We start from the raw sequence: 26146 nt of genomic DNA, 5'->3' as shown, positions 1-26146 counted from the left end.
TTAGAGATAAACACGTAAAGACTTTAAAACATGGGAACAGCACGTATGTGTATATAAATTCGCCCATTTCCAACAAGGGGTACACACGCAAGTCAAGATCCTTAATTAGGTTAATTAGGGTTTCTTCAAAACTTTCACGATGAGGCGCCTACTGATGGACTACGGCGACGAAAAAGAAAGGTAATCACATGCACACTCGGTTACTGCCCTATTGCCCTTGTGATTGATAATAAAGTATTAGTGTATATGTCTCATATGTTACTTTGTAGATAATTGATTTGGAAACTGCAAATATTTCATTCATGATGGTAATAAGCTTCAAAGTCTGCAATTTTAATAACAAACTAAAGATATTTCGTCAATTGGAAGTTTTATGTGCAATATATGTATATGCAAATGTGCTCTAAATCACTATATTATTCTTTGTTCTTAATTGCGGCTTTGTAGGAGAATTATTTTCCGTTCCTAACAATCCATTTTCTTTTTTTTTACGTGCCGCAGAGACGACCTTGAATGGTCACGGGCTATAATTGGGAGTTTCGTCGAAAGCATAACCATGTACGCTGTGTTTTTTGGATCGTTGGCACTTATTCATGCATTTCCTGAAAGAATTCTTCCACCTATATTGACATACTACCGCGTATCAAGAATGTTTGTGTTGCTGATTCTCGATTTCATTGGCCGGAAGTTCAGAATGATCATCTTCATAATATGTAGAAGAAGAAGAATGATCATCTCGAAAGTAGAGGACAGCAGCCCCTGGTCCAATAAACTCGCGGGAGATGTTATGCAACTGATTCTACGACGACTGGGCTTATTAGACTACGTTCGATGTGCTGCAGTATGCCGTTCATGGCAAGCAATTATTAAAAGCAATATTCAATCACGCCGTCCCCTTGCTCAGGATCAAGTTCCATGGCTTATGTTAAGCTCTCATCCCTTGTCCACTAGAGATCATCGCGTTTTAAGTCCAGGTGATTGGAAAGATCATAAATTTCTACGATCATGGCCAAATCCAATTTTTTATTGTACAATGAATAGGATGGATTGTGTTGGCTCAATAGAGGGATGGTTGATCATGGTCGACAGTGCGTTGAGGCGTCCGGAGGGTTTTATGAAACCCTAGTCATTCTACCTAAAAAATTCTCAGAACCCTAATTTTAAAATAGAATTCTTCTTCTTCAATCCAATATCTGGTGATCGAGTGATGCTCCCCTCGTCCCAATCCACCCTTCCATGCCACTGCATCAATGGTCCGGACTTCTCCATTTCTAAAATTATTGCCTCTTCTGAACCAAAAACAATCAGCCAGGAGCCATGTTTTGTGGTTTGTCTTTGCAAAGAGGGTCATCTGACTTATTGTAGGCCAACGGATCAATCATGGAGTTCGATTGATGAGGACGTACCCTTTATTGATGATATAGTTATACTGGGTGGTAAGTTATATGCTACAACATCCTTAGAGTCCAAGTTTTTAATGGTATTTGAGATGATCGAAGACGCCAAAGGCAATGGCGGTCCTCTTAGCTATAGGGTCGTTAAGTTGGTAACCCTTGATCCCAACACACGTCCTTCCGTTTTTCCACTTCCTTTCGTTGAAATTGATTATGATGGATCAAGAGCAGAGCATTACAATGGCCATGATTTCGTTCACCTAGCAAAAGATTCTGCATCTATGGAGTTGTTTATGGTTTTTCATAAGGCAGACTATGCATACAATCCTAAACAAGACATGTGTTTACTAACTGTGCATAAGGTCATGCTTGCAAAGACCTTTCGTTACACTGAGCCACCTAAGACTAAAGGATTTCGAGTGTTCAAACTGGAGTGTGATATTGATGGTGGTCCACAATGGATGGAGGTTGTTGAACTTGGTGATCGGGTATTATTTGTGAGCAACCACCATTCCGTTGTTATATCGTATCCTTATGGTCATAAGGTTGAAAGAAACAGTATTTATTTTGCCTTTGATTACCCGTGTGACGAATCAAACAAATGTGACTTTGGAGTATTTTCCTTGACAAATAAGAGTATCAGGCATTTTAGTTGCTCCAAGAGTCGTTCTTGGTTCCAGTTGCATACTGCACCTTTATGGTTTGTACCCAATCTTTGTTAGGTTAGTTTAATTAAATTTTGTTTTGTTTCCCTTTTTTTAGTTGGAAAGATTTGCTTTTTTTATTTTTATTTTTATGAAAATTGTTTACTTCTTATACTTATATGCACTTAATATATATATGAATCATGTGATTATTTAATACAATTATTACATTTAATCATTCATGAAAGGAACATAACTACATTGAGATCAAATTATATAAAATAGATTTAACATCATGTGGAGTCTTAATTCAATAATTTTGTATTATTGTAGCAAGACGTTAATGTAATGATAATCTTGTTTCATATCGTCCAATTTCCTGACAAAGACGTATCAAACACTGCAAGAAATAACCATCCAATATCCCCACTTGCCCTCACTCGCGGATGCCTCTATACTCTCCTTCCAGATATGCCTTCCTTTTTCAAATAACTTTTACTGGTAGCCCACCACCAGATTTGGTATTTCCTTTTTTATTTTTTTTCTTTCCAATTTCGGTATTAGGCTTTCAGTAGATGTTGATGTTGTGCACCGTTGCGGACCGGTCACATTGGTAACATGTTTTGTTTTTTGTATTCTCCTTTTTTCTTAGTCCAATTGGTACAGATTCTTTTTTTTCTTTTCTTTTTCGTGGTATTTGCTATTAGGGTTTCGGTAGACGTTTTTTCCACCAATATACCCGTAGGCTACACGTTTTTTTGCTTCTATTTTCCTTTTTTGTTTGTCCAAAGGGGAATGACAAAGACGATCTCGGGTTCCAATTCAATGCCACCTCATACGCCTTTTTTTTCTTCTTTTTTTATTTTTATTTTTCCGGAATTGCTTTCAATAACAACACCAAGCCTGCTCCAACAATTTTGGTCTAGCAGTAGGTGGCTGCTTCGTTGTTTTGGTTTGTATTGTGGGAGAGCAAGCTGCCGGGCAAATGTGAGGGAGAAGCTGGTGTTTGGTTTGCAAGAATAGTAGATATGTTGGTGTTAATATTGCCTGCAAAAATATGTTATTTCGATTTGCATGGCCGGTCTTATGATATCTGTTTATGCAAAGGAGTCTGGAACGTTTGAGTTCAAATTTCTCTTTCCCCAAGTTAAGTGAATTTAGAGCATATCCAAATATGTTATTTCAACTTGCATGACTGATCTTATGATTCTTGTATGGCACAAATAAAACCTGCACATGTACAATTGTGAAAGTCAAATTTGCAATGCGCACGAGCTACATGAACGAAAACAGTAACATTTTGCGTAAAATGTATATACTGACCAAGTTTAAAAATATAGCTTGTCTACATACTTGCATGACTACATGGACAAAAACAGTAATAGTATCCATGAAATGTATAAAGTTGATTGCAAAAGGAATGCAAGGGTATAATGCTATTTTGCTTAAATATATATTCATATATTAGAGGATGGGACATAAATAGGAAAATTAAAAAGTTCTACTATTTTTATTTTATTTTTCAAATGAAGCATCTGGTTGTTTCATTAAGGCAGTATATTTTATGGGGCGGTCAAAAAGACTCACAGAGGTATTTTAGTCTCCATAATCATCATTGTGTGATGCATCAACGTCAAAAATTGAATACAGGACATTACCTTATGAAACATTGAAGATTGATTGTGGTCAACGAATACCATATAGGGAAATAATGTGGAAAGAATTGTTTAGTTCTAATTTTCTTCCTCAGACACCTGAGCTTCTGTTCTTCTCCGTTTGATAAAAATCCCATGGTCGTAATTTAATATTTAAAGTTAAAATTGATATATAATTTTTTTTTTTACATGGAAGTTTCCTGTATGTTTCACTACTCCTCTTTTCTTTACGTCTCAATATCCTCCAGCAATTATTCAGCAGCCATGGATGAGAGGGAGAGATAGAGATCGAGACGGGCGATATTTAAGGGTGAGAATCAAACTCAAGATGTTGAGTACTTAATTAAATAAGCTACAAGTCCATCTTTGGTTGAATTGAATGCTTGAATTTAGGGGAATCATTATGTCTTGGGGCCAAGCCCGTCTAAGCTTAATTGTTGCTTATAGATAATTACTTGTAAAAATCGTGTTTATTAATTAGCATATATGCTTCATGTATTATTGGAACAATATGGGTTCACAATTTTAGTTCCATAGCTTAGAATACTAAATGATGCGACAAATTAAAAAACTAGTTCCCGTTGTTACACTCGTCTAACTTTATTACAAAAATGAAAAACATCAACCTTGTTTTATGAAACTGGCGGGGTGAGCTAGAGCATAGTAAATGAGCATCCAACCAAAGCTTAATCCGAGTATGCAAACGGATCTCAGTTTTTTGTCTCTCCACCTTTCATTGTTATATTGTGCAATCCCAAACTTGTTATATGAGAATAGTATTGTGGAGCCAAAAATATTCACTAGGCGACACGTGGACTTTTGGACAAAAGAGGACAAAAATACCCTCGAGGCATACTGAGTTTCCTACACGCGAGCAGTGGAGAATCATCCATCAACCAAGTCAGGAGTACCCAAAATGGGTAACAATTCAAAACCTATTTCATTCCATATATGTTTTTACCTCATTTTTTCCTTATTCAATTAGCAATTTATTTCAAACATTCCATAACATCCTCAACCAATTAATATAATCAATATATTAAAGGCTAATTTAATCACCCATTATACCCCAAAAATCACACCAAGGGCCGGCCATTCCCATCCAAAAAGAGCCTATCATATTCTCTACCTTATGAAACATTGAAGATTGATTGTGGTCAACGAATACCATATAGGGAAATAATGTGGAAAGAATTGTTTAGTCCTAATTTTCTTCCTCGGACACTTACCTGAGCTTCTGTTCTTATTCGTTTGATAAAAATCCCATGGTCGTAATTTAATATTTAAAGTTAAAATTGATATATAATTTTTTTTTCTTTTACATGGAAGTTTCCTGTATGTTTCACTACTCCTCTTTTCTTTACGTCTCAATATCCTCCAGCAATTATTCAGCAGCCATGGATAAGAGGGAGAGATAGAGATCGAGACGGGCGATATTTAAGGGTGAGAATCAAACTCAAGATGTTGAGTACTTAATTAAATAAGCTACAAGTCCATCGTTGGTTGAATTGAATGCTTGAATTTAGGGGAACCGTTATGTCTTCGAGCCATTGGGGCCAAGCCCGTCTAAGCTTAATTGTTGCTTATAGATAATTACTTGTAAAAATCGTGTTTATTAATTAGCATATATGCTTCATGTATTCTTGGAACAATATGAGTTCACAAATTTAGTTCTATAGCTTTGAATACCAAATGATGCGACAACTTGAAAAACTAATTTCTGTTGTTACACTCGTTTAACTTTATTAACAAAAATGAAAAACATCAACCTTGTTTTATGAAACTGGCGGGGTGAGCTAGAGCATAGTAAATGAGCATCCAACCAAAGCTTAATCCGAAGGACCCCATTTTTGTCTCTCCATCTTTCATTGGTATATTGGGCAATCCAACATCCAAAAGTTGCACAAAATAAGGACAGACATGATTTTCATAGAATGAATTTTGTGTTACAGTTGCATCCCAAACTTGTTATATGAGAATAGTATGATGTTTGTTATTTCGATAAACTCGTTTTGGAATTTGAAGTTGCTTCCTTCCCACTCCAAAACCCAGCAAAAGGTCAAAAATTTCGTGCTCCAGAATTATCTGACTTGGCGGGTCCCGCTCTTTTAAACTCCCATTTGCCACCAAACGACACCACATTTGCATGCTCTCACATTTCCGGAAACAGATCCTCCGTATAACTCCACGTGTCGCGCCCCCGTTTCGAGAGGTGCAGCTGACAACACGTGACAGCAAGTCGGCGGGTGGGGCGCGTCTCTGTCGCCTCGCGGCTGCCGTGGTTGGTGTGCAGTGCTGGGTGTACTGAGGGGGATATGTGCTGGGTCTGCTCCGCGTTGCCGACACACGATCACAATATTTCAGTAATTTTCTGCGTCACCAAAATTATTGTATATATATAATTTTAAATTGATTCGGTCATTGCTTGGTCTTCCACACCAGTCCAAAAACAAGGCTAAATTGGTAAATTCCTCAAAACGTGCAACGCAACCAGAAAGCAGCAGAAAAGCCAGCCTCTTCCCTTGCCTCCCACCCCCACTTAAACACCACGACCCAACCACACCCACCCTCACCAGAGAAAAAAGCGTGCGCGAGTCCTCATCATAACATAACCTACACTCTCATTTTCCTCCTCAGTATATATTCATATACAACTGCAATTTTGTGTAAATAATTGAGAGATGAAGTCATTATTTGTTGCTTTGAGAATTACGAACCAGGAAATGAATTCAGTTTTATTTATTATATTGATTAGTGTACAATATTCATGTTCATTTGGAGAAATTCTTAATTTGCTTCTTGATATATATAGCTAGAGAGCTTCTTAAAAAATAAATATTTGTATATTGTAAAACATACAATAAATCCATGTAATTAGCATGGGTATACATATTCAGCAAAAATAATATGGGTACAAATCAAATTAAAAAATATGGGTACATATTAAATTTAAATCTATGGGTACAAATTGAAATTAAAAAGAATATTGGTCCAAATTTGAAAAAGGGTACAAATTAAAGGTAGAAATATATGAAACATACAAAGAAATATGGGTACAAATTAAATTGAAAAAATGAGGACATATTAAAATTTAAAATTATGGGTACAAATTGAAATTAAAAAGAATATTGGTACAAATTTGAAAAATGAGTACAAATTAAAACAAAAAAATATATGAAAAATTCTAAAAAGATACATATAGAAATCATTAATAAGTTTTTCATTTTTTGAAATTGACATACGATGACATGTAATAATTTAATATTAGAATAATGACATGGACAAAAGTCAAAATACCTTGATAAATTCGAAAAATGAGAAAGGTTTCGAATTTCAATTAATGAGAAATGGAAATTAATGAGAGATAGAGACCTAATTTTAATTAATGAGAAATGAAAATGAGAGATAAGAACCTAATACATGCATATATTCGCTCCTTCCCAACCAGAGGTACACACGCAAGTCAAGAGCCATAGGCTAGTTAGGGTTTCTTCAAAACTTTCAGAAGAAGGTAATCAGACGCACACTCAGGCCTCGTTTGGTAGCTTGGACTGTACTGACTATTTCAGTTGGATAGGATAAATAGTCGTCGGATAGTACTGACTAAATTAGTCGGGTGATTGGTGCAATATCGGACTAATCACCGTATTAATAGGATCGATTATGTTATATTTTTTAATTACTTGTTAATAGTATTTTAGGAATGATAATTCAAATTAAAATAAATTCGACAAAAAAAATCTCAAAAATAAAAAAAAATCAAAAGAAACCCAGGGAAGATCCCCTTGAAACCCATATCACAACGAAAATCACAAACTAATCCATCAAACACAAAAAAATCACAAATTATCAAGAATCACAAATCCATCAAATAGAAAAAATCACAAACTAAAGGAAACAAGACAGAGAGAGAAAAAGAGAAAAAAAGAAGAAAAAAAAGGAAAATTGCAGCAAAAGGAAGACGATGAAGATGAAACGAGAAAACACCCATGAGGAAGATGATGCAATCAGGTGTGAGCGGGAGTGGTTCCGCTGATTTAGCTCTGAATCTCCAGAGCAACAGACACGAGATGACGGAGCAGATGCGAGAGGGGTGCGAGGCGTTTTGAGGCCGACTAAATTATACCGAGCTTTTTTAGCGTACTAACTAGCGGATTTGAGGCGTACTAATTAATTTGGACCGGATTTGTTAGTTCGGCGACTATTTAGTACGTAAGTCTCCAAACACCCACTCCCGCATTATTAACCCTATCCGATGCTTAATACGGTGTGCCAAACGAGGCCTCAGTCACTGCTCTTGTGGTTGATAATCCATTAAAATCCCGAATATTACACGGCCAAGCCCTAAAAGTCCTCCGAAGGTGAACCCTAAAAATCCTCCCAAGTGGTCTCATCAGATCCTAGCCATGCATCATAAGGGACCTGTGACTTCATTTTCCGTCATGCTTCAATGGGATTCTTCAAAACCATTTTCCCACCTTTCATTATATAGGGATTGCTCTTCCTACGTTTACGGAAAGAGAATCAACAGCAATTCTGTTGAATTCAAAACACAAACACGTGTAATTATTTATTTAATTCAAATTATAACACGCGATTTAGTTGGATAAATTAAACCTAAGTAGTGATAATACATATCTTCACTAGAGATCAAGGATAAGACCAAGACTCTTTCAAAAAATTCGAGATAAACACGTAAAGACTTTAAAACATGGGAACAGCACGTATGTATATATAAATTCGCTCATTTCCAATCAGGGGTGCACACGCAAGTCAAGATCCTTATTAATTAGGTTAGTTAGGGTTTCTTCAAAACTTTCGCGATGAGGCGCCTCCTGATGGTCTACCTCGACGAAAAAACAAGGTAATCACATGCACAGTTGGTTACTGCCCCAGTGCCCTTGTGATTGATAATCAAGTATTAATGTATGTATCATCTGTTACTTTGTAGGTAATTGATTTGGAAACTGCAAATATTTCATTCGTGATGGTAATAAGCTTCAAAGTCTGCAATTTTAATAACAAACTAAAGATATTTCGTCAATTGGAGGTTTTATGTGCAATATATGTATATGCAAATGTGCTCTAAATCACTATATTATTCTTTGTTCTTAATTGCGGCTTGGTAGGAGAATTATGTTTTGTTCCTGCATTTAATCTAGCTAGCTTTACACTTTCCGTTCCTAACAATCCATTTTCTGTTTTTTTTATGTGCCGCAGAGAAATACGTGACAAGATTATAATTGTAGATTTGGTCGAAGGCATAATCTTTTACACTCTGTTTTTTGGATCGTTGGCACTTATTCGTGCATATCCTGAAAGAATGCTTCCACCTATGTTAACATACTACCGCCTATCAAGAATGTTTGTGTTGCTGATTCTCGATTTCATTGGCCGGAAGTTCAGAATGATCATCTTCATAATATGTAGAAGAAGAAGAATGATCATCTCGAAAGTAGAGGACAGCAGCCCCTGGTCCAATAAACTCGCGGGAGATGTTATGCAACTGATTCTACGACGACTGGGCTTATTAGACTACGTTCGATGTGCTGCAGTATGCCGTTCAAGGCAAGCAATTATTAAAAGCAATATTCAATCACGCCGTCCCCTTGCTCAGGATCAAGTTCCATGGCTTATGTTAAGCTCTCATCCCTTGTCCACTAGAGATCATCGCGTTTTAAGTCCAGGTGATTGGAAAGATCATAAATTTCTACGATCATGGCCAAATCAAATTTTTTATTGTACAATGAATAGGATGGATTGTGTTGGCTCAATAGAGGGATGGTTGATCATGGTCGACAGTGCGTTGAGGCGTCCGGAGGGTTTATGAAACCCTGGTCATTCTACCTAAAAAATTCTCAGAACCCTAGTTTTAAAATAGAATTCTTCTTCTTCAATCCAATATCTGGTGATCGAGTGAGGCTCCCCTCGTCCCAATCCACCCTTCCATGCCACTGCATCAATGGTCCGGACTTCTCCATTTCTAAAATTATTGCCTCTTCTGAACCAAAAACAATCAGCCAGGAGCCATGTTTTGTGGTTTGTCTTTGCAAAGAGGGTCATCTGACTTATTGTAGGCCAACGGATCAATCATGGAGTTCGATTGATGAGGACGTACCCTTTATTGATGATATAGTTATACTGGGTGGTAAGTTATATGCTACAACATCCTTAGAGTCCAAGTTTTTAATGGTATTTGAGATGATCGAAGACGCCAAAGGCAATGGGGGTCCTCTTAGCTGTAGGGTCGTTAAGTTGGTAACCCTTGATCCCAACACACGTCCTTCCTTTTTTCCACTTCCTTTCGTTGAAATTGATTATGATGGATCAAGAGTAGAGCATTACAATGGCCATGATTTCGTTCACCTAGCAAAAGATTCTGCATCTATGGAGTTGTTTATGGTTTTTCATAAGGCAGACTATGCATACAATCCTAAACAAGACATGTGTTTACTAACTGTGCATAAGGTCATGCTTGCAAAGACCTTTCGTTACACTGAGCCACCTAAGACTAAAGGATTTCGAGTGTTCAAACTGGAGTCTGATATTGATGGTGGTCCACAATGGATGGAGGTTGTTGAACTTGGTGATCGGGTATTATTTGTGAGCAACCACCATTCCGTTGTTATATCGTATCCTTATGGTCATAAGGTTGAAAGAAACAGTATTTATTTTGCCTTTGATTACCCGTGTGACGAATCAAACAAATGTGACTTTGGAGTATTTTCCTTGACAAATAAGAGTATCAGGCATTTTAGTTGCTCCAAGAGTCGTTCTTGGTTCCAGTTGCATACCGCACCTTTATGGTTTGTACCCAATCTTTGTTAGGTTAGTTTAATTAAATTTTGTTTTGTTTCCCTTTTTTTTAGTTGGAAAGATTTGCTTTTTTTATTTTTATTTTTATGAAAATTGTTTACTTCTTATACTTATATGCACTTAATATATATATGAATCATGTGATTATTTAATACAATTATTACATTTAATCATTCATGAAAGGAACATAACTACATTGAGATCAAATTATATAAAATAGATTTAACATCATGTGGAGTCTTAATTCAATAACTTTGTATTATTGTAGCAAGACGTTAATGTAATGATAATCTTGTTTCATATCGTCCAATTTCCTGACAAAGACGTATCAAACACTGCAAGAAACAACCATCCAATATCCCCACTTGCCCTCACTCGCGGATGCCTCTATACTCTCCTTCCAGATATGCCTTCCTTTTTCAAATAACTTTTACTGGTAGCCCACCACCAGATTTGGTATTTCCTTTTTTATTTTTTTTCTTTCCAATTTCGGTATTAGGCTTTCAGTAGATGTTGATGTTGTGCACCGTTGCGGACCGGTCACATTGGTAACATGTTTTGTTTTTTGTATTCTCCTTTTTTCTTAGTCCAATTGGTACAGATTCTTTTTTTTTCTTTCTTTTTCGTGGTATTTGCTATTAGGGTTTCGGTAGACGTTTTTTCCACCAATATACCCGTAGGCTACACGTTTTTTTGCTTCTATTTTCCTTTTTTGTTTGTCCAAAGGGGAATGACAAAGACGATCTCGGGTTCCGATTCAATGCCACCTCATACGCCTTTTTTTTCTTCTTTTTTTATTTTTATTTTTCCGGAATTGCTTTCAATAACAACACCAAGCCTGCTCCAACAATTTTGGTCTAGCAGTAGGTGGCTGCTTCCTTGTTTTGGTTTGTATTGTGGGAGAGCAAGCTGCCGGGCAAATGTGAGGGAGAAGCTGGTGTTTGGTTTGCAAGAATAGTAGATATGTTGGTGTTAATATTGCCTGCAAAAATATGTTATTTCGATTTGTATGGCCGGTCTTATGATATCTGTTTATGCAAAGGAGTCTGGAACGTTTGAGTTCAAATTTCTCTTTCCCCAAGTTAAGTGAATTTAGAGCATATCCAAATATGTTATTTCAACTTGCATGACTGATCTTATGATTCTTGGAATCCGAACGACACCATTTTTGTCTCTCCACTTTTCATTGTTATATTGTGCAATCCCAAACTTGTTATATGAGAATAGTATGATATTTATTATTTTAAAAAACTTCATTTTAATCTTTAAAAAAAATGAGTTTTAGATTATAACCATACGTAAGATTAAAATCCAATTTTAGTCCTAGCACATTGGTACGATGTAGGCAGCACCACGGGCCTATCCCCTCAGACTATGACCTCATTGGCCTGGTCTGTGAATGATGTGTGGAGACGTCCAATTGGTACAAATTCGTTTTTTCTTTTTCCTTTTTTTCACCAATATTACCGTTGGCTACATGTTATTTGTTTTTCTATTTTTCCATATTTGTTTGTTCAAATGGGTACAAAATCGTTTAGAGACTCTGGGAATCTTTAGTGCGCCATTCCTGCCACATATGCAAAGCCACACACGGTGTACAAACATTCGGGTCCATAAAAAGGACAAAGATTGTCTGCCCTTCTTTTATTCATACTCTTTCATGTCTTTTTGTTTATATGGTTACGATTAAGCTATGTCAACATTTTATATTACTATTCATTTTTGTCTTATTATCTTCATAAAAAGATAATATAAAATGTTGACTTGGGTTAACCGTGACCACACAAAACAGGAGGGCATGGAAAAAAAAAGGGCAGCCAATCCTTGTCCCCATAAAAATAAGGGCAGCCAATCCTTGTCCCCATAAAAATTGGCATGTGTTATAATGAGTCGTACTTAAAATATCTATTTATGCAAATGTGTCCGTTTTTTATGTGGTAAAATATAATTTATATGGTATTCGAGTCTATAAAATAAGCAGATACTAATTTATACATAATTCACCTAGGCAATAAGCCCTAATTCCCGTTCCACAAGCACCTAGTGCAACCTTGATGGATAATGTTCCATGTAGTCATGCAAGCACCCAGACAAACTATATATTTTAGTGGTTTTAGACACACCCTATTTTTCTAATTTCCCACCTACCATAAAAAATTAAAATAAACCCTTCTATTTTCCCACCGATTTTATCTTCAAAATTCCCTTAATGTGACAATATAATCTGGTTACCCGGGCCAACGCAGCTCATCAGCATGACCTCCCATCGCGGTCCCCATTCCTGATAGCTCCGAAATTGTTAAACACCTCAAAAAGTCTCCGCCCAAAACCCCCAAAAAGGGCTGGGATCCCAAAACCCAAACTACCAAGAAAACACCCCACTCCCCCTTTCTCCTCCCAACCACCACCACCACCACCACTACAAAAAGTCCCAGCCCCTTGATTCCTCCTTCCTTTGGTTTTTCACTTTTGCAAAATATAATTTCACTATTAGAAGTTACAAATGATAATTTGCCTTCAAGTCTAAATCTCTCTTCTATAAGCTAGATAAATTTAGAGCATCTAGATATTATATTAATTTGCATGATTGATCTTAAGGAAACTAATGAAAAGAGCTTGAAAATTTTGAGTTTTAACGATAAGAACAAAATAAAGGGTAAATTTAATAGTATCAGGATTGACTTTTTAGTGTAACAATATGATTTTTCGTTAAGATGAACAGTATCAGGTGCTTTTCGTTAAAGTTCTCTTGATCTTATGATCATTGTGATATACTGCTATACAAATAAAAAAATGTACATGTCCAAGCATGAAAGTCCAATTGTGATGCTCCCGAGCTACATGAAACAAAACAGTAACATTATACACAAACTGCATATAGGTGACCGAATCGTTTAGGATAATGCTAATAACGTTAAAGAGCCTTGCACACTTTTCTAGCAAAACCATTCTTGATGTCATATATATATATATATATATATATATATATATATATATATATATATATATATATATATATATATATATTGTTATTGTTATCCGACACTATCATCAAATGAGGTACATCAGATGATATGGTCTTTGCACTCTTTTCTAGTAACCAAACATGCAAAAATGGACTTAAATTATTGAGACCCCAACAAAAGCATTAGGCAGGATAGAGAGCATGTGCATAATTGTATGTGTGATTTGGTACGTAGCAGGAATGCATCCCATTGTCCAATTAAAGCACAGCTTAAATTCTGAAAGAGAAATTATACAGGAATAGAAATTCCAATTCATACCAAAATAAGGAGATCATCTTTCGCCATTATTTATATTGAACGAAGAGAAACTTAGTTGTATCTTAAACACTAAGATGTCACTAGTTATAACAGTATTTTGAATCAATTACATATTGTTTTGTTGTTTAATTTTTCCTCGTGATAATAAATAATAGGTTTGAGATCTCACAACAGTGACATCGATCATGGTGATTTAAATTTGCGTACCTATAGTAATGTTATGTATTATGCATTGATATACAAAGACACACACATATGTATACATATTCATATACAATTGCAATTTTGTGTAAATAATTGAGAGATGAAGTCATTATTTGTTGTTTTAAGGATTACGAACCAGGAAATGAATTCAGTTTTATTTATTAAATTGATTGGTGTACAATATTCATGTCCATCTGGAGAAATTCTTCATTTGCAACTAGGGCCTAACGCAACCTTGATGGATAATGTTACTGTTTTTGTCGATATAGTCATGCGAGCACGTAAACAAACTATATATTTAAATCAGGTCACGTATACATATTTTATACAAAATGTTAATTGTTTTTTGTCCATGTAGCTCGGGCGCATCACAAGTTTGACTTTCACAATTGTATATGTATAACTTTTTCTCTGTATTGTACAAGGATTATAAGACTGGACATGCAAATTGATATAACATATTTGGATGCTCTAAATTCATTTAACTTATGAAAGAGAGATTTGAATTCGAATAAAAGCGACATATTTAGTATACTAAACCATGTTTTTGTTACAGTGAAAAATTTATGTGGAATTGTCACGTTTTTGTGACGCAGCTGTTCCGTAAATGAATATAAGGTATATAGGGAAAAAAAAAGAAACGAAGAATCCAAAGTCCCACACCTAAAAGTGGACACATCAGCACTCTCAACTCAGTGAGTAACCAAATGTTTAGTCAGCTATATCCTATATGACTCCGTCCACTAGGCCTCTTGACTTAGGCTGGATCTTGTAAAAAGTTGATGGGCCTCATCGTGGGTTGTCAAAAAGCTTTCGCACACTACGGTACTTGAGAAAATAAAAGGTTAGGATTAGATGCAACATGCGGGTTTGTAACTCAAGTGATCGCTCTAGGTTCTATGTTATTTCTTTTATGAAATATGGTGTGATCAAGGTAGCTAGAGTAACGTAAGAACATTGGTCTCGTTATATTTTCAAAAATCTCTCCAAGTTAGCACATGTATTACGATGGATAAAATCGTAATAAGAGAACAGTCAAAATAGGAATAGGAGATTGAGTTTCAAAATGCTTTAAGGAAAAATGTATGTGAAGTGACACATTTATCATATCAAAATAGTGTAACACTACTAAAGTATACCACTATAGTCTAGTACAATAACATTTGGAAGCATTCGTATAATTACTTTTGATGTACCAAAAAACAAGACCATAATAATACCAGATATCCTAGAAGAAGTTTGAATTGATATCCAGATTTCCAATTGAGGAGTGAAGAGGAGGTGGGAGGAGGAGGTGGGTCCCAGTGACCCTGCCAATGGGTGTAAAACTTGGACTACAATTGCTGATGGCGGATCACCGGCTGCTTAGACGTCGGAGAGGCTCAGGCGCAGACTGCATGTCTGGCTCTGATATGCCATGCTGCAGGCCAGAGCTGTACTAAACCCTTTTTTGACGCTTTGTTTTTGTTGTTTAGGGTCAGAGGTAGGGGTAAGGGTAGGCACCCCCTACTGGTCAAGATCAGCTTATCTCCTCCGAATTTGGTACGATGTAGGCAGCACCAAGGGCCTACCCCCTCAGACTATGACCTCATTGGCCTGGTCTGTGAATGATGTGTGGAGACGTCCAATTGGTACGAATTCGTTTTTTCTTTTTCCTTTTTTTCACCAATATTACCGTTGGCTACATGCTTTTTGTTTTTCTATTTTTCCATATTTGTTTGTTCAAATGGGTACAAAATCGTTTAGAGACTCTGGGAATCTTTAGTGCGCCATTCGTGCCACATATGCAAAGCCACATACGGTGGACAAACATTAGGGTCCATAAAAATTGGCATGTGTTATAATAAGAAGTCGTACTTAAGATACCTATTTATGCAAATGTGTCGGATTTTTATGTGGTAAAATGTAATTCATATGGTATTCGAGTCTATAAAATAAGCAGATACTAATTTATACATAATTCACCTAGGCAATAAGCCCTAATTCCCGTTCCACAAGCACCTAGTGCAACCTTGATGGATGATGTTCCATGTAGTCATGCAAGCACGCAGACAAACTATATATTTTAGTGGTTTTAGACACACCCTATTTTTCTAATTTCCCACCTACCATAAAAAATTAAAATAAACCCAACTATTTTCCCACCGACTTTATCTTCAAAATTTCCTTAATGTGACAATATAATCTGGTTACCCGGGCCAACGCAGCTCATCAGCATGACCTCCTATCGCGATCCCTATTCCTGATAGCTCCGAAATTGTTAAACATCTCAAAAAGTCCCCGCCCAAAACCCCCAAAAAGGGCTGGGATCCCAAAACCCAAACTACCAAGAAAACACCCCCACTCCCCCTTTCTCCTCCCAACCAGCACCAGCACCAGCACCACCACAAAAGTCCCAGCCCCTTGATTCCTCCTTCATTTGGTTTTTCACTTTTGCAAAATATAATTTCACTATTAGAAGTTACAAATGATAATTTGCCTTCAAGTCTAAATCTCTCTTCTATAAGCTAGATAAATTTAGAGCATCAAGATATTATATTAATTTGCATGATTGATCTTAAGAAAACTAATGAAAAGAGCTTGAAAATTTTGAGTTTTAACGATAAGGACAAAATAAAGAGTAAAGTGAATAGTATCATGATTGACTTTTTAGTGTAAAAATATGATTTTTCGTTGATCTTATGATTCTTGTGATATACTGCTATACAAATAAAAAAGTTTACATGTACAATCATGAAAGTCCAATTGTGATGCTCCCGAGCTACATGAAACAAAACAGTAACATTACACACAAACTGCATATAGGTGACCGAATCGTTTAGGATAATGCTAATAACGTCAAAGAGCCTTGCACACTTTTCTAGCAAAACCATTCTTGATGTCATATATATATATATATATATATATATATATATATATATATATTGTTCTCCGACACTATCATCAAATGAGGTACATCAGATGATATAGTCTTTGCACTCTTTTCTAGTAACCAAACATGCAAAAATGGACTTAAATTATTGAGACCCCAACAAAAGCATTAGGCAGGATAGAGAGCATGTGCATAATTGTATGTGTGATTTAGTACGTAGCAGGAATGCATCCCATTGTCTAATTAAAGCACAGCGTAAATTCCGAAAGAGAAATTATACAGGAATAGAAATTCCAATTCATACCAAAATAAGGAGATCATCTTTCGCTATTATTTATATTGAACGAAGAGAAACTTACTTGCATCTTAAACATTAAGATGTTACTAGTTATAACAGTATTTTAAATTAATTACATATTGTTTTGTTGTTTAATTTTTTCTCGTGATAATATATAATTGGTTTGAGATCTCACAACAGTGACATTGATCATGGTGATTTAAATTTGCATACCTATAGTAATGTTATGTATTATGCATTGATATACAAACACACACACATATGTATACAAATTCATGTACAATTGCAATTTTGTGTAAATAATTGAGAGATGAAGTCATTATTTGTTGTTTTAAGGATTACGAACCACGAAATGAATTCAGTTTTATTTATTAAATTGATTGGTGTACAATATTCATGTCCATCTGGAGAAATTCTTCATTTCCAACTAGGGCCTAGCGCAACCTTGATGGATAATGTTACTGTTTTTGTCCATATAGTCATGCAGGCACGTAAACAAACTATATATTTAAATCAGGTCACGTATACATATTTTATACAAAATGTTAATTGTTTTTTTGTCCATGTAGCTCGGGCGCATCACAAGTTTGACTTTCACAATTGTATATGTATAACTTTTTCTATGTATCGTACAAGGATCATAAGACTGGACATGCAAGTTGATATAACATATTTGGATGCTCTAAATTCATTTAACTTATGAAAGAGAGATTTGAATTCGAATAAAAGCGACATATTCGTGTCTGTTTTTTTTGGGCTTTAGGTTGAGGAAGTTTTGCACGAATATAATTGCAGTCACGTTGGCTACATGTTTTTGGTTTTTCTATTTGCCTTTTTTGTTTGTCCAAAGGGGTACAAATTCGTTTAGGGACTCTAGGAATCTTTAGTATGCCACTCCTGCAACTCCACTCTATTTATCCAAAGGCACATGCACACTTGGTCACTGCTCTTGAGGCTGGTAATCAAGTAAAATCCCGAATACTGTTCGGCCGAGCCCTAAAAATCCTCCGAAGACGAACCCTAAAAATCCTCGCAAGTGGGATCATAAAGGACTTGCGACTTCTATGGGATTCTTCAAAACTATTTTCCCTATTTTCAGTACATAGGGATTGCTCTTCCTACGTATACGGAAAGTATACTTTTCTCCTTTTAAATAACAGAAAAGAAATAGCATAAGAGGAGGGAAAAACTAATGAAAAAGAAATAAAAAGAACTAGTAAGAAAGAGTTAGCACGACAACGGCAATTCTGTTGTATTCAAAACACAAACAAGTATAGTTATTTATTTAATTCAAATTATAACACGTGATACCACTAGATAAATTAAACCAAAGTAGTGATAATACTTATCTTCACTAGAGATCAAGGATTAGACCAAAACTCTTTCAAAAAATTAGAGATAAACACGTAAACACTTTAAAACATGGGAACAGCACGTATGTGTATATAAATTCTCCCATTTCCAACCAGGGGTACACACGCAAGTCAAGATCCTTAATTAGGTTAATTAGGGTTTCTTCAAAACTTTCACGATGAGGCGCCTACTGATGGACTACGGCGACGAAAAAAAAAGGTAATCACATCACATGCACACTCGGTTACTGCCCTATTGCCCTTGTGATTGATAATCAAGTATTAGTGTATGTCTCATATGTTACTTTGTAGATAATTGATTTGGAAACTGCAAATATTTCATTCATGATGGTAATAAGCTTCAAAGTCTGCAATTTTAATAACAAACTAAAGATATTTCGTCAATTGGAAGTTTTATGTGCAATATATGTATATGCAAATGTGCTCTAAATCACTATATTATTCTTTGTTCTTAATTGCGGCTTTGTAGGAGAATTATTTTTTGTTCCTGCATTTAATCTGGCTAGCTTTACACTTTCCGTTCCTAACAATCCATTTTCTTTTTTTTACGTGCCGCAGAGACGACCTTGAATGGTCACGGGCTATAATTGGGAGTTTCGTCGAAAGCATAATCATGTACGCTGTGTTTTTTGGATCGGTGGCACTTATTCATGCATATCCTGAAAGAATTCTTCCACCTATATTGACATACTACCGCCTATCAAGAATGTTTGTGTTGCTGATTCTCGATTTCATTGGCCGGAAGTTCAGAATGATCATCTTCATAATATGTAGAAGAAGAAGAATGATCATCTCGAAAGTAGAGGACAGCAGCCCCTGGTCCAATAAACTCGCGGGAGATGTTATGCAACTGATTCTACGACGACTGGGCTTATTAGACTACGTTCGATGTGCTGCAGTATGCCGTTCATGGCAAGCAATTATTAAAAGCAATATTCAATCACGCCGTCCCCTTGCTCAGGATCAAGTTCCATGGCTTATGTTAAGCTCTCATCCCTTGTCCACTAGAGATCATCGCGTTTTAAGTCCAGGTGATTGGAAAGATCATAAATTTCTACGATCATGGCCAAATCCAATTTTTTATTGTACAATGAATAGGATGGATTGTGTTGGCTCAATAGAGGGATGGTTGATCATGGTCGACAGTGCGTTGAGGCGTCCGGAGGGTTTTATGAAACCCTGGTCATTCTACCTAAAAAATTCTCAGAACCCTAGTTTTAAAATAGAATTCTTCTTCTTCAATCCAATATCTGGTGATCGAGTGATGCTCCCCTCGTCCCAATCCACCCTTCCATGCCACTGCATCAATGGTCCGGACTTCTCCATTTCTAAAATTATTGCCTCTTCTGAACCAAAAACAATCAGCCAGGAGCCATGTTTTGTGGTTTGTCTTTGCAAAGAGGGTCATCTGACTTATTGTAGGCCAACGGATCAATCATGGAGTTCGATTGATGAGGACGTACCCTTTATTGATGATATAGTTATACTGGGTGGTAAGTTATATGCTACAACATCCTTAGAGTCCAAGTTTTTAATGGTATTTGAGATGATCGAAGACGCCAAAGGCAATGGCGGTCCTCTTAGCTATAGGGTCGTTAAGTTGGTAACCCTTGATCCCAACACACGTCCTTCCTTTTTTCCACTTCCTTTCGTTGAAATTGATTATGATGGATCAAGAGTAGAGCATTACAATGGCCGTGATTTCGTTCACCTAGCAAAAGATTCTGCATCTATGGAGTTGTTTATGGTTTTTCATAAGGCAGACTATGCATACGATCCTAAACAAGACATGTGTTTACTAACTGTCATGCTTGCAAAGACCTTTCGTTACACTGAGCCACCTAAGACTAAAGGATTTCGAGTGTTCAAACTGGAGTCTGATATTGATGGTGGTCCACAATGGATGGAGGTTGTTGAACTTGGTGATCGGGTATTATTTGTGAGCAACCACCATTCCGCTGTTATGTCGTACCCTTATGGTCATAAGGTTGAAAGAAACAGTATTTATTTTGCCTTTGATTACCCGTGTGACAAATTAACCAAATGTGACTTTAGAGTATTTTCTTTGACAAATAAGAGTATCACGCATTTTAGTTGCTCCAAGAGTCGTTCTTCGTACCAGTTGCATACTGCACCTTTATGGTTTGTACCCAATCTTTGTTAGGTTAGTTTAATTAAATTTTGTTTTGTTTCCCTTTTTTTAGTTGGAAAGATTTGCTTTTTTTTATTTTTATGAAAATTGTTTACTTCTTATACTTATATGCACTTAATATATATATATATACACACATATATATAAATCATGTGATTATGTGTATTTAATACAATCATTACGTTTAATCATTCATGAAAGGAACATAACTACATTGAGATCAAATTATATAAAATAAATTTAACATCATGTGGAATCTTAATTTAATAACTTTGTATTATTGTAGCAAGACGTTAATGTAATGATAATCTTGTTTCATATCGTCCAATTTCCTGACAAGGACATATCAAACACTGCAAGAAATAACCATCCAATATCCCCACTTGCCCTCACTCGCGGATGCCTCTATACTCTCCTTCCAGATATGCCTTCCTTTTTCAAATAACTTTTGCTGGTAGCCCACCACCAGATTTGGTATTTCCTTTTTTATTTTTTTTCTTTCCAATTTCGGTATTAGGCTTTCAGTAGATGTTGATGTTGTGCACCGTTGCGGACCGGTCACATTGGTAACATGTTTTGTTTTGTATTCTCCTTTTTTCTTAGTCCAATTGGTACAGATTTTTTTTTTCTTTTCTTTTTCGTGGTATTTGCTATTAGGGTTTCGGTAGACGTTTTTTCCACAAATATACCCGTAGGCTACACGTTTTTTTGCTTCTATTTTCCTTTTTTGTTTGTCCAAAGGGGAATGACAAAGACGATCTCGGGTTCCGATTCAATGCCACCTCATACGCCTTTTTCTTCTTCTTTTTTTATTTTTATTTTTCCGGAATTGCTTTCAATAACAACACCAAGCCTGCTCCAACAATTTTGGTCTAGCAGTAGGTGGCTGCTTCCTTGTTTTGGTTTGTATTGTGGGAGAGCAAGCTGCCGGGCAAATGTGAGGGAGAAGCTGGTGTTTGGTTTGCAAGAATAGTAGATATGTTGGTGTTAATATTGCCTGCAAAAATATGTTATTTCGATTTGCATGACCAGTCTTATAATATCTGTTTATGCAAAGGAGTCTGGAACGTTTGAGTTCAAATTTCTCTTTCCCCAAGTTAAGTGAATTTAGAGCATATCCAAATATGTTATTTCAACTTGCATGACCGATCTTATGATTCTTGTATGGCACAAACAATTGTGAAAGTCAAATTTGTAATGCGCACGAGCTACATGAACAAAAACAGTAACATTTTGCGTAAAATGTATATACTGACCAAGTTTAAAAATATAGATTGTCTACATACTTGCATGACTACATGGACAAAAACAGTAATAGTATCCATGAAATGTATAAAGTTGATTGCAAAAGGAATGCAAGGGTATAATGGTATTTTGCTTAAATATATATTCATATATTAGAGGATGGGACATAAATAGGAAAATTAAAAAGTTCTACTAGTTTTATTTTATTTTTCAAATGAAGCATCTGGTTGTTTCATTAAGGCAATATATTTTATGGGGGGGGTCAAAAAGACTCACAGAGGTATTTTAGTCTCCATAGTCATCATTGTGTGATGCATCAACGTCAAAAATTGAATACAGGGCATTACCTTATGAAACATTGAAGATTGATTGTGGTCAACGAATACCATATAGGGAAATAATGTGGAAAGAATTGTTTAGTCCTAATTGTCTTCCTCGGACACCTGAGCTTCTGTTCTTCTCCGTTTGATAAAAATCCCATGGTCGTAATTTAATATTTAAAGTTAAAATTGATATATAATTTTTTTTTTTTTTTACATGGAAGTTTCCTGTATGTTTCACTACTCCTCTTTTCTTTACGTCTCAATATCCTCCAGCAATTATTTAGCAGCCATGGATGAGAGGGAGAGATAGAGATCGAGACAGGCAATATTTAAGGGTGAGAATCAAACTCAAGATGTTGTGTACTTAATTAAATAGGCTACAAGTCCATCTTCGGTTGAATTGAATGCTTGAATTTAGGGGAACCGTTATGTCTTGGGGCCAAGCCCGTCTAAGCTTAATTGTTGCTTATAGATAATTACTTGTAAAAATCGTGTTTATGCATATATGCTTCATGTATTCTTGGAACAATATGGGTTCACAATTTTAGTTCCATAGCTTAGAATACCAAATGATTCGACAAATTAAAAAACTAGTTCCCGTTGTTACACTCGTCTAACTTTATTACAAAAATGAAAAACATGAACCTTGTTTTATAAAACTGGCGGGGTGAGCTAGAGCATAGTAAATGAGCATCCAACCAAAGCTTAATCCGAGTATGCAAACGGATCTCAGTTTTTTACTTGGAATCCGAACGACCCCATTTTTGTCTCTCCATCTTTCATTGGTATATTGGGCAATCCAACATCCAAAAGTTGCACAAAATAAGGACAAACATGATTTTCATAGAATGAATTTTGTGTTGCAGTTGCATCCAAAACTTGTTATATGAGAATAGTATGATGTTTGTTATTTCGATAAACTCGTTTTGGAATTTGAAGTTGCTTCCTTCCCACTCCAAAACCCAGCAAAAGGTCAAAAATTTCGTGCCCCAGAATTATCTGACTTGGCGGGTCCCGCTCTTTTAAACTCCCATTTGCCACCAAACGACACAACATTTGCATGCTCTCACATTTCCGGAAACAGATCCTCCGTACAACTCCACGTGTCGCGCCCCCCGTTTCGAGAGGTGCAGCTGACAACATGTGACAGCAAGTCGGCGGGTGGGGCGCGTCTCTGTCGCCTCGCGGCTGCCGTGCTTGGTGTACTGAGGGGGGTAAGTGCTGGTCTTCCGCATTGCCGACGCACGATCACAATATTTCAGTAATTTTCTGCGTCGCCAAAATTATTCTATATATATAATTTTAAATTGATTCGGTCATTGCTTGGTCTTCCACACCAGTCCAAAAACAAGGCTAAATTGGTAAATTCCTCAAAACCAGAAAGCAGCAGAAAAGCCAGCCTCTTCCCTTGCCTCCCACCCCCACTTAAACACCACGACCCAACCACACCCACCCTCACCAGAGAAAAAAGCGTGAGAGAGTCCTCATCATAACATAACCTACACTCTCATTTTCCTCCTCAGTATATATTCATATACAACTGCAATTTTGTGTAAATAATTGAGAGATGAAGTCATTATTTGTTGCTTTGAGAATTACGACCCAGGAAATGAATTCAGTTTTATTTATTATATTGATTCGTGTACAATATTCATGTTCATTTGGAGAAATTCTTAATTTGCTTCTTGATATATAGCTAGAGAGCTTCTTAAAAAATAAATATTTGTATATTGTAAAACATACAATAAATCCATGTAATTAGCATGGGTATACATATTCAGCAAAAATAATATGGGTACAAATCAAATTGAAAAATATGGGTACATATTAAATTTAAAACTATGGGTACAAATTAAAATTAAAAAGAATATTGGTCCAAATTTGAAAAAGGGTACAGATTAAAAGTAGAAATATATGAAACATACAAAGAAATATGGGTACAAATTAAATTAAAAAGAATAGGATTATGTGTATAAATCATGTGATTATGTGTATTTAAAACAATCACTACATTTAATCATTCATGAAAGGAACATAACTACATTGAGATCAAATTTAATGTCATGTGAAGTCTTGATTCATTCGATAACTTTGTATTATTGTAGCAAGACGTCAATATAATGATAATCCTATTGCATATAGTCCATTTTCCTAACAAAGATATATCAAACACTGCAAGAAATGAGATCAAATTTAATGTCATGTGAAGTCTTGATTCATTCGATAACTTTGTATTATTGTAACAAGACGTCAATATAATGATAATCCTATTTCATATAGTCCATTTTCCTAACAAAGATATATCAAACACTGCAAGAAATAACGATCCAATATCCTCACTCCGGATGCCTCTATACCCTCCTTCCAGATATGCCTTTATACCCTCCTTCTAGATATGCCCTATAAGTTTTTGGGCCCGCATGCCTTCCTTATTCAAATAACTTTTACTGGGGGCCCACCACCAGTTTTGGTATTTTCTTTTTTATTTATTTTTCTTTCCAATGTTTTAGGCTTTCAGTTGTTGATGTTGTGCACGGTGCACCGTTGCGGACCGGTCACTTGGCCACATGTTTTCCTCCTCAGTATACCCTCCTCCCAAATCCCACTTCTTTTGCTCAACACACACACACAATTGCAATTTTGTGTAAATAATTGAGAGATGAAGTCATTATTCATTGTTTTGAGGATTACGAACCAGGAAATGAATTCAGTTTTATTTATTAAATTCATTAGTGTACAATATTCATGTTAATTTGGAGAAATTCTTAATTTGCTTCTCGATATATAGCTAGATAGCTTCTTAAAAAATAAATCCATGTAATGAGCAAGTGTATACATATTCAGCAAAAATAATATGGGTACAAATCAAATTAAAAAATATGGGTACATAATAAATTTAAAACTATGGGTACAAATTGAAATTAAAAAGAATATTGGTCCAAATTTGAAAAAGGGTACAAATTAAAAGTAGAAATATATAAAACATACAAAGAAATATGGGTACAAATTAAATTGAAAAAATGAGGACATATTAAAATTTAAAATTATGGGTACAAATTGAAATTAAAAAGAATATTGGTACAAATTTGAAAAATGAGTACAAATTAAAACAAAAAATATCTGAAAAATTCTAAAAAGATACATCTAGAAATCATTAATAAGTTTTTCATTTTTTGAAATTGACATACGATGACATGTAATAATTTAATATTAAAAAGAATAATTGTTTTGTTTCCCTTTTTTAGTTGGAAAGATTTTCTGTTTTATTTTTATTTTTATGAAAATTGTTTACTTCTCAAGCTTATATGCACTTTATATATATATATATATCATGTGATTATGTGTATTTAATACAATCACTATATTTAATCTTTCATGAAAAGAATATAACTACATTTAATACAATCACTTGATCTCAAGTGAAATAAAATAGATTAAACGTTACGTGGAGTCTTGATTCAATAACTTTGTATAATTTTCCTAACAAAGACATATCAAACACTGCAAGAAATAACGATCCAATATCCCCACTGCCCCTCACTCGCGGATGCCTCTATACTCTCCTTCCAGATATGCCCTACAAGTTTTTGGGTCCGCATGCCTTCCTTTTTCAAATAACATTTACTGGGGGCCCACCACCAGTTTTGGTATTTCCATTTTTTTTTTCTTTCCAAATTTGGTATTAGGCTTTCAGTAGATGTTGATGTTGTGCACCGTTGCCGACCGGTCTTATGATTCTTGTATGACACAAATAAAATGTGCACATGTACAATTGTGAAAGTCAAACTTGTAATGCGCACGAGCTACAAGTCCATCATTGGTTAAATTGAATGCTTGAATTTAGGTGAACCGTTATGTCTCCGGGCCATTGGGGCTAAAGCCCGTC

General features: G+C 35.6%; 2 protein-coding genes across 3 annotated transcripts; both read left to right on the top strand.

Annotated features, from left to right (window-relative positions):
• The first annotated feature begins 1207 nt into the window (after positions 1 to 1207).
• On the top strand, positions 1208 to 2116 carry LOC139198292 (uncharacterized). The gene has a single exon (XM_070826769.1). It carries the CDS (start codon positions 1208 to 1210, stop codon positions 2114 to 2116), a length of 909 nt encoding a protein of 302 aa, XP_070682870.1.
• Positions 2117 to 8451: 6335 nt separating this feature from the next.
• LOC114826330 (uncharacterized) lies at positions 8452 to 10622 on the top strand. 2 transcript variants are annotated; one of them, XM_029106443.2, is made up of 3 exons: positions 8461 to 8557; positions 8645 to 8683; positions 8914 to 10622. In XM_029106443.2, exon 3 carries the CDS (start codon positions 9475 to 9477, stop codon positions 10519 to 10521), a length of 1047 nt encoding a protein of 348 aa, XP_028962276.2. In that variant the 5' UTR covers positions 8461 to 8557; positions 8645 to 8683; positions 8914 to 9474; the 3' UTR covers positions 10522 to 10622. The 2 variants fall into 2 exon arrangements, with proteins under 2 accessions (XP_028962275.2, XP_028962276.2); XM_029106442.2 differs by lacking the exon at positions 8645 to 8683 and having other exon boundaries at positions 8452 to 8557.
• Positions 10623 to 26146: the final 15524 nt, after the last annotated feature.

This window comes from Malus domestica, chromosome 08, assembly GCF_042453785.1.
Source record: "Malus domestica chromosome 08, GDT2T_hap1".
Classification (NCBI taxonomy): domain Eukaryota; kingdom Viridiplantae; phylum Streptophyta; class Magnoliopsida; order Rosales; family Rosaceae; genus Malus; species Malus domestica.
Note: the sequence above shows the minus strand (reverse complement) of the source record. Positions and strands in the feature narration are given on the sequence as shown.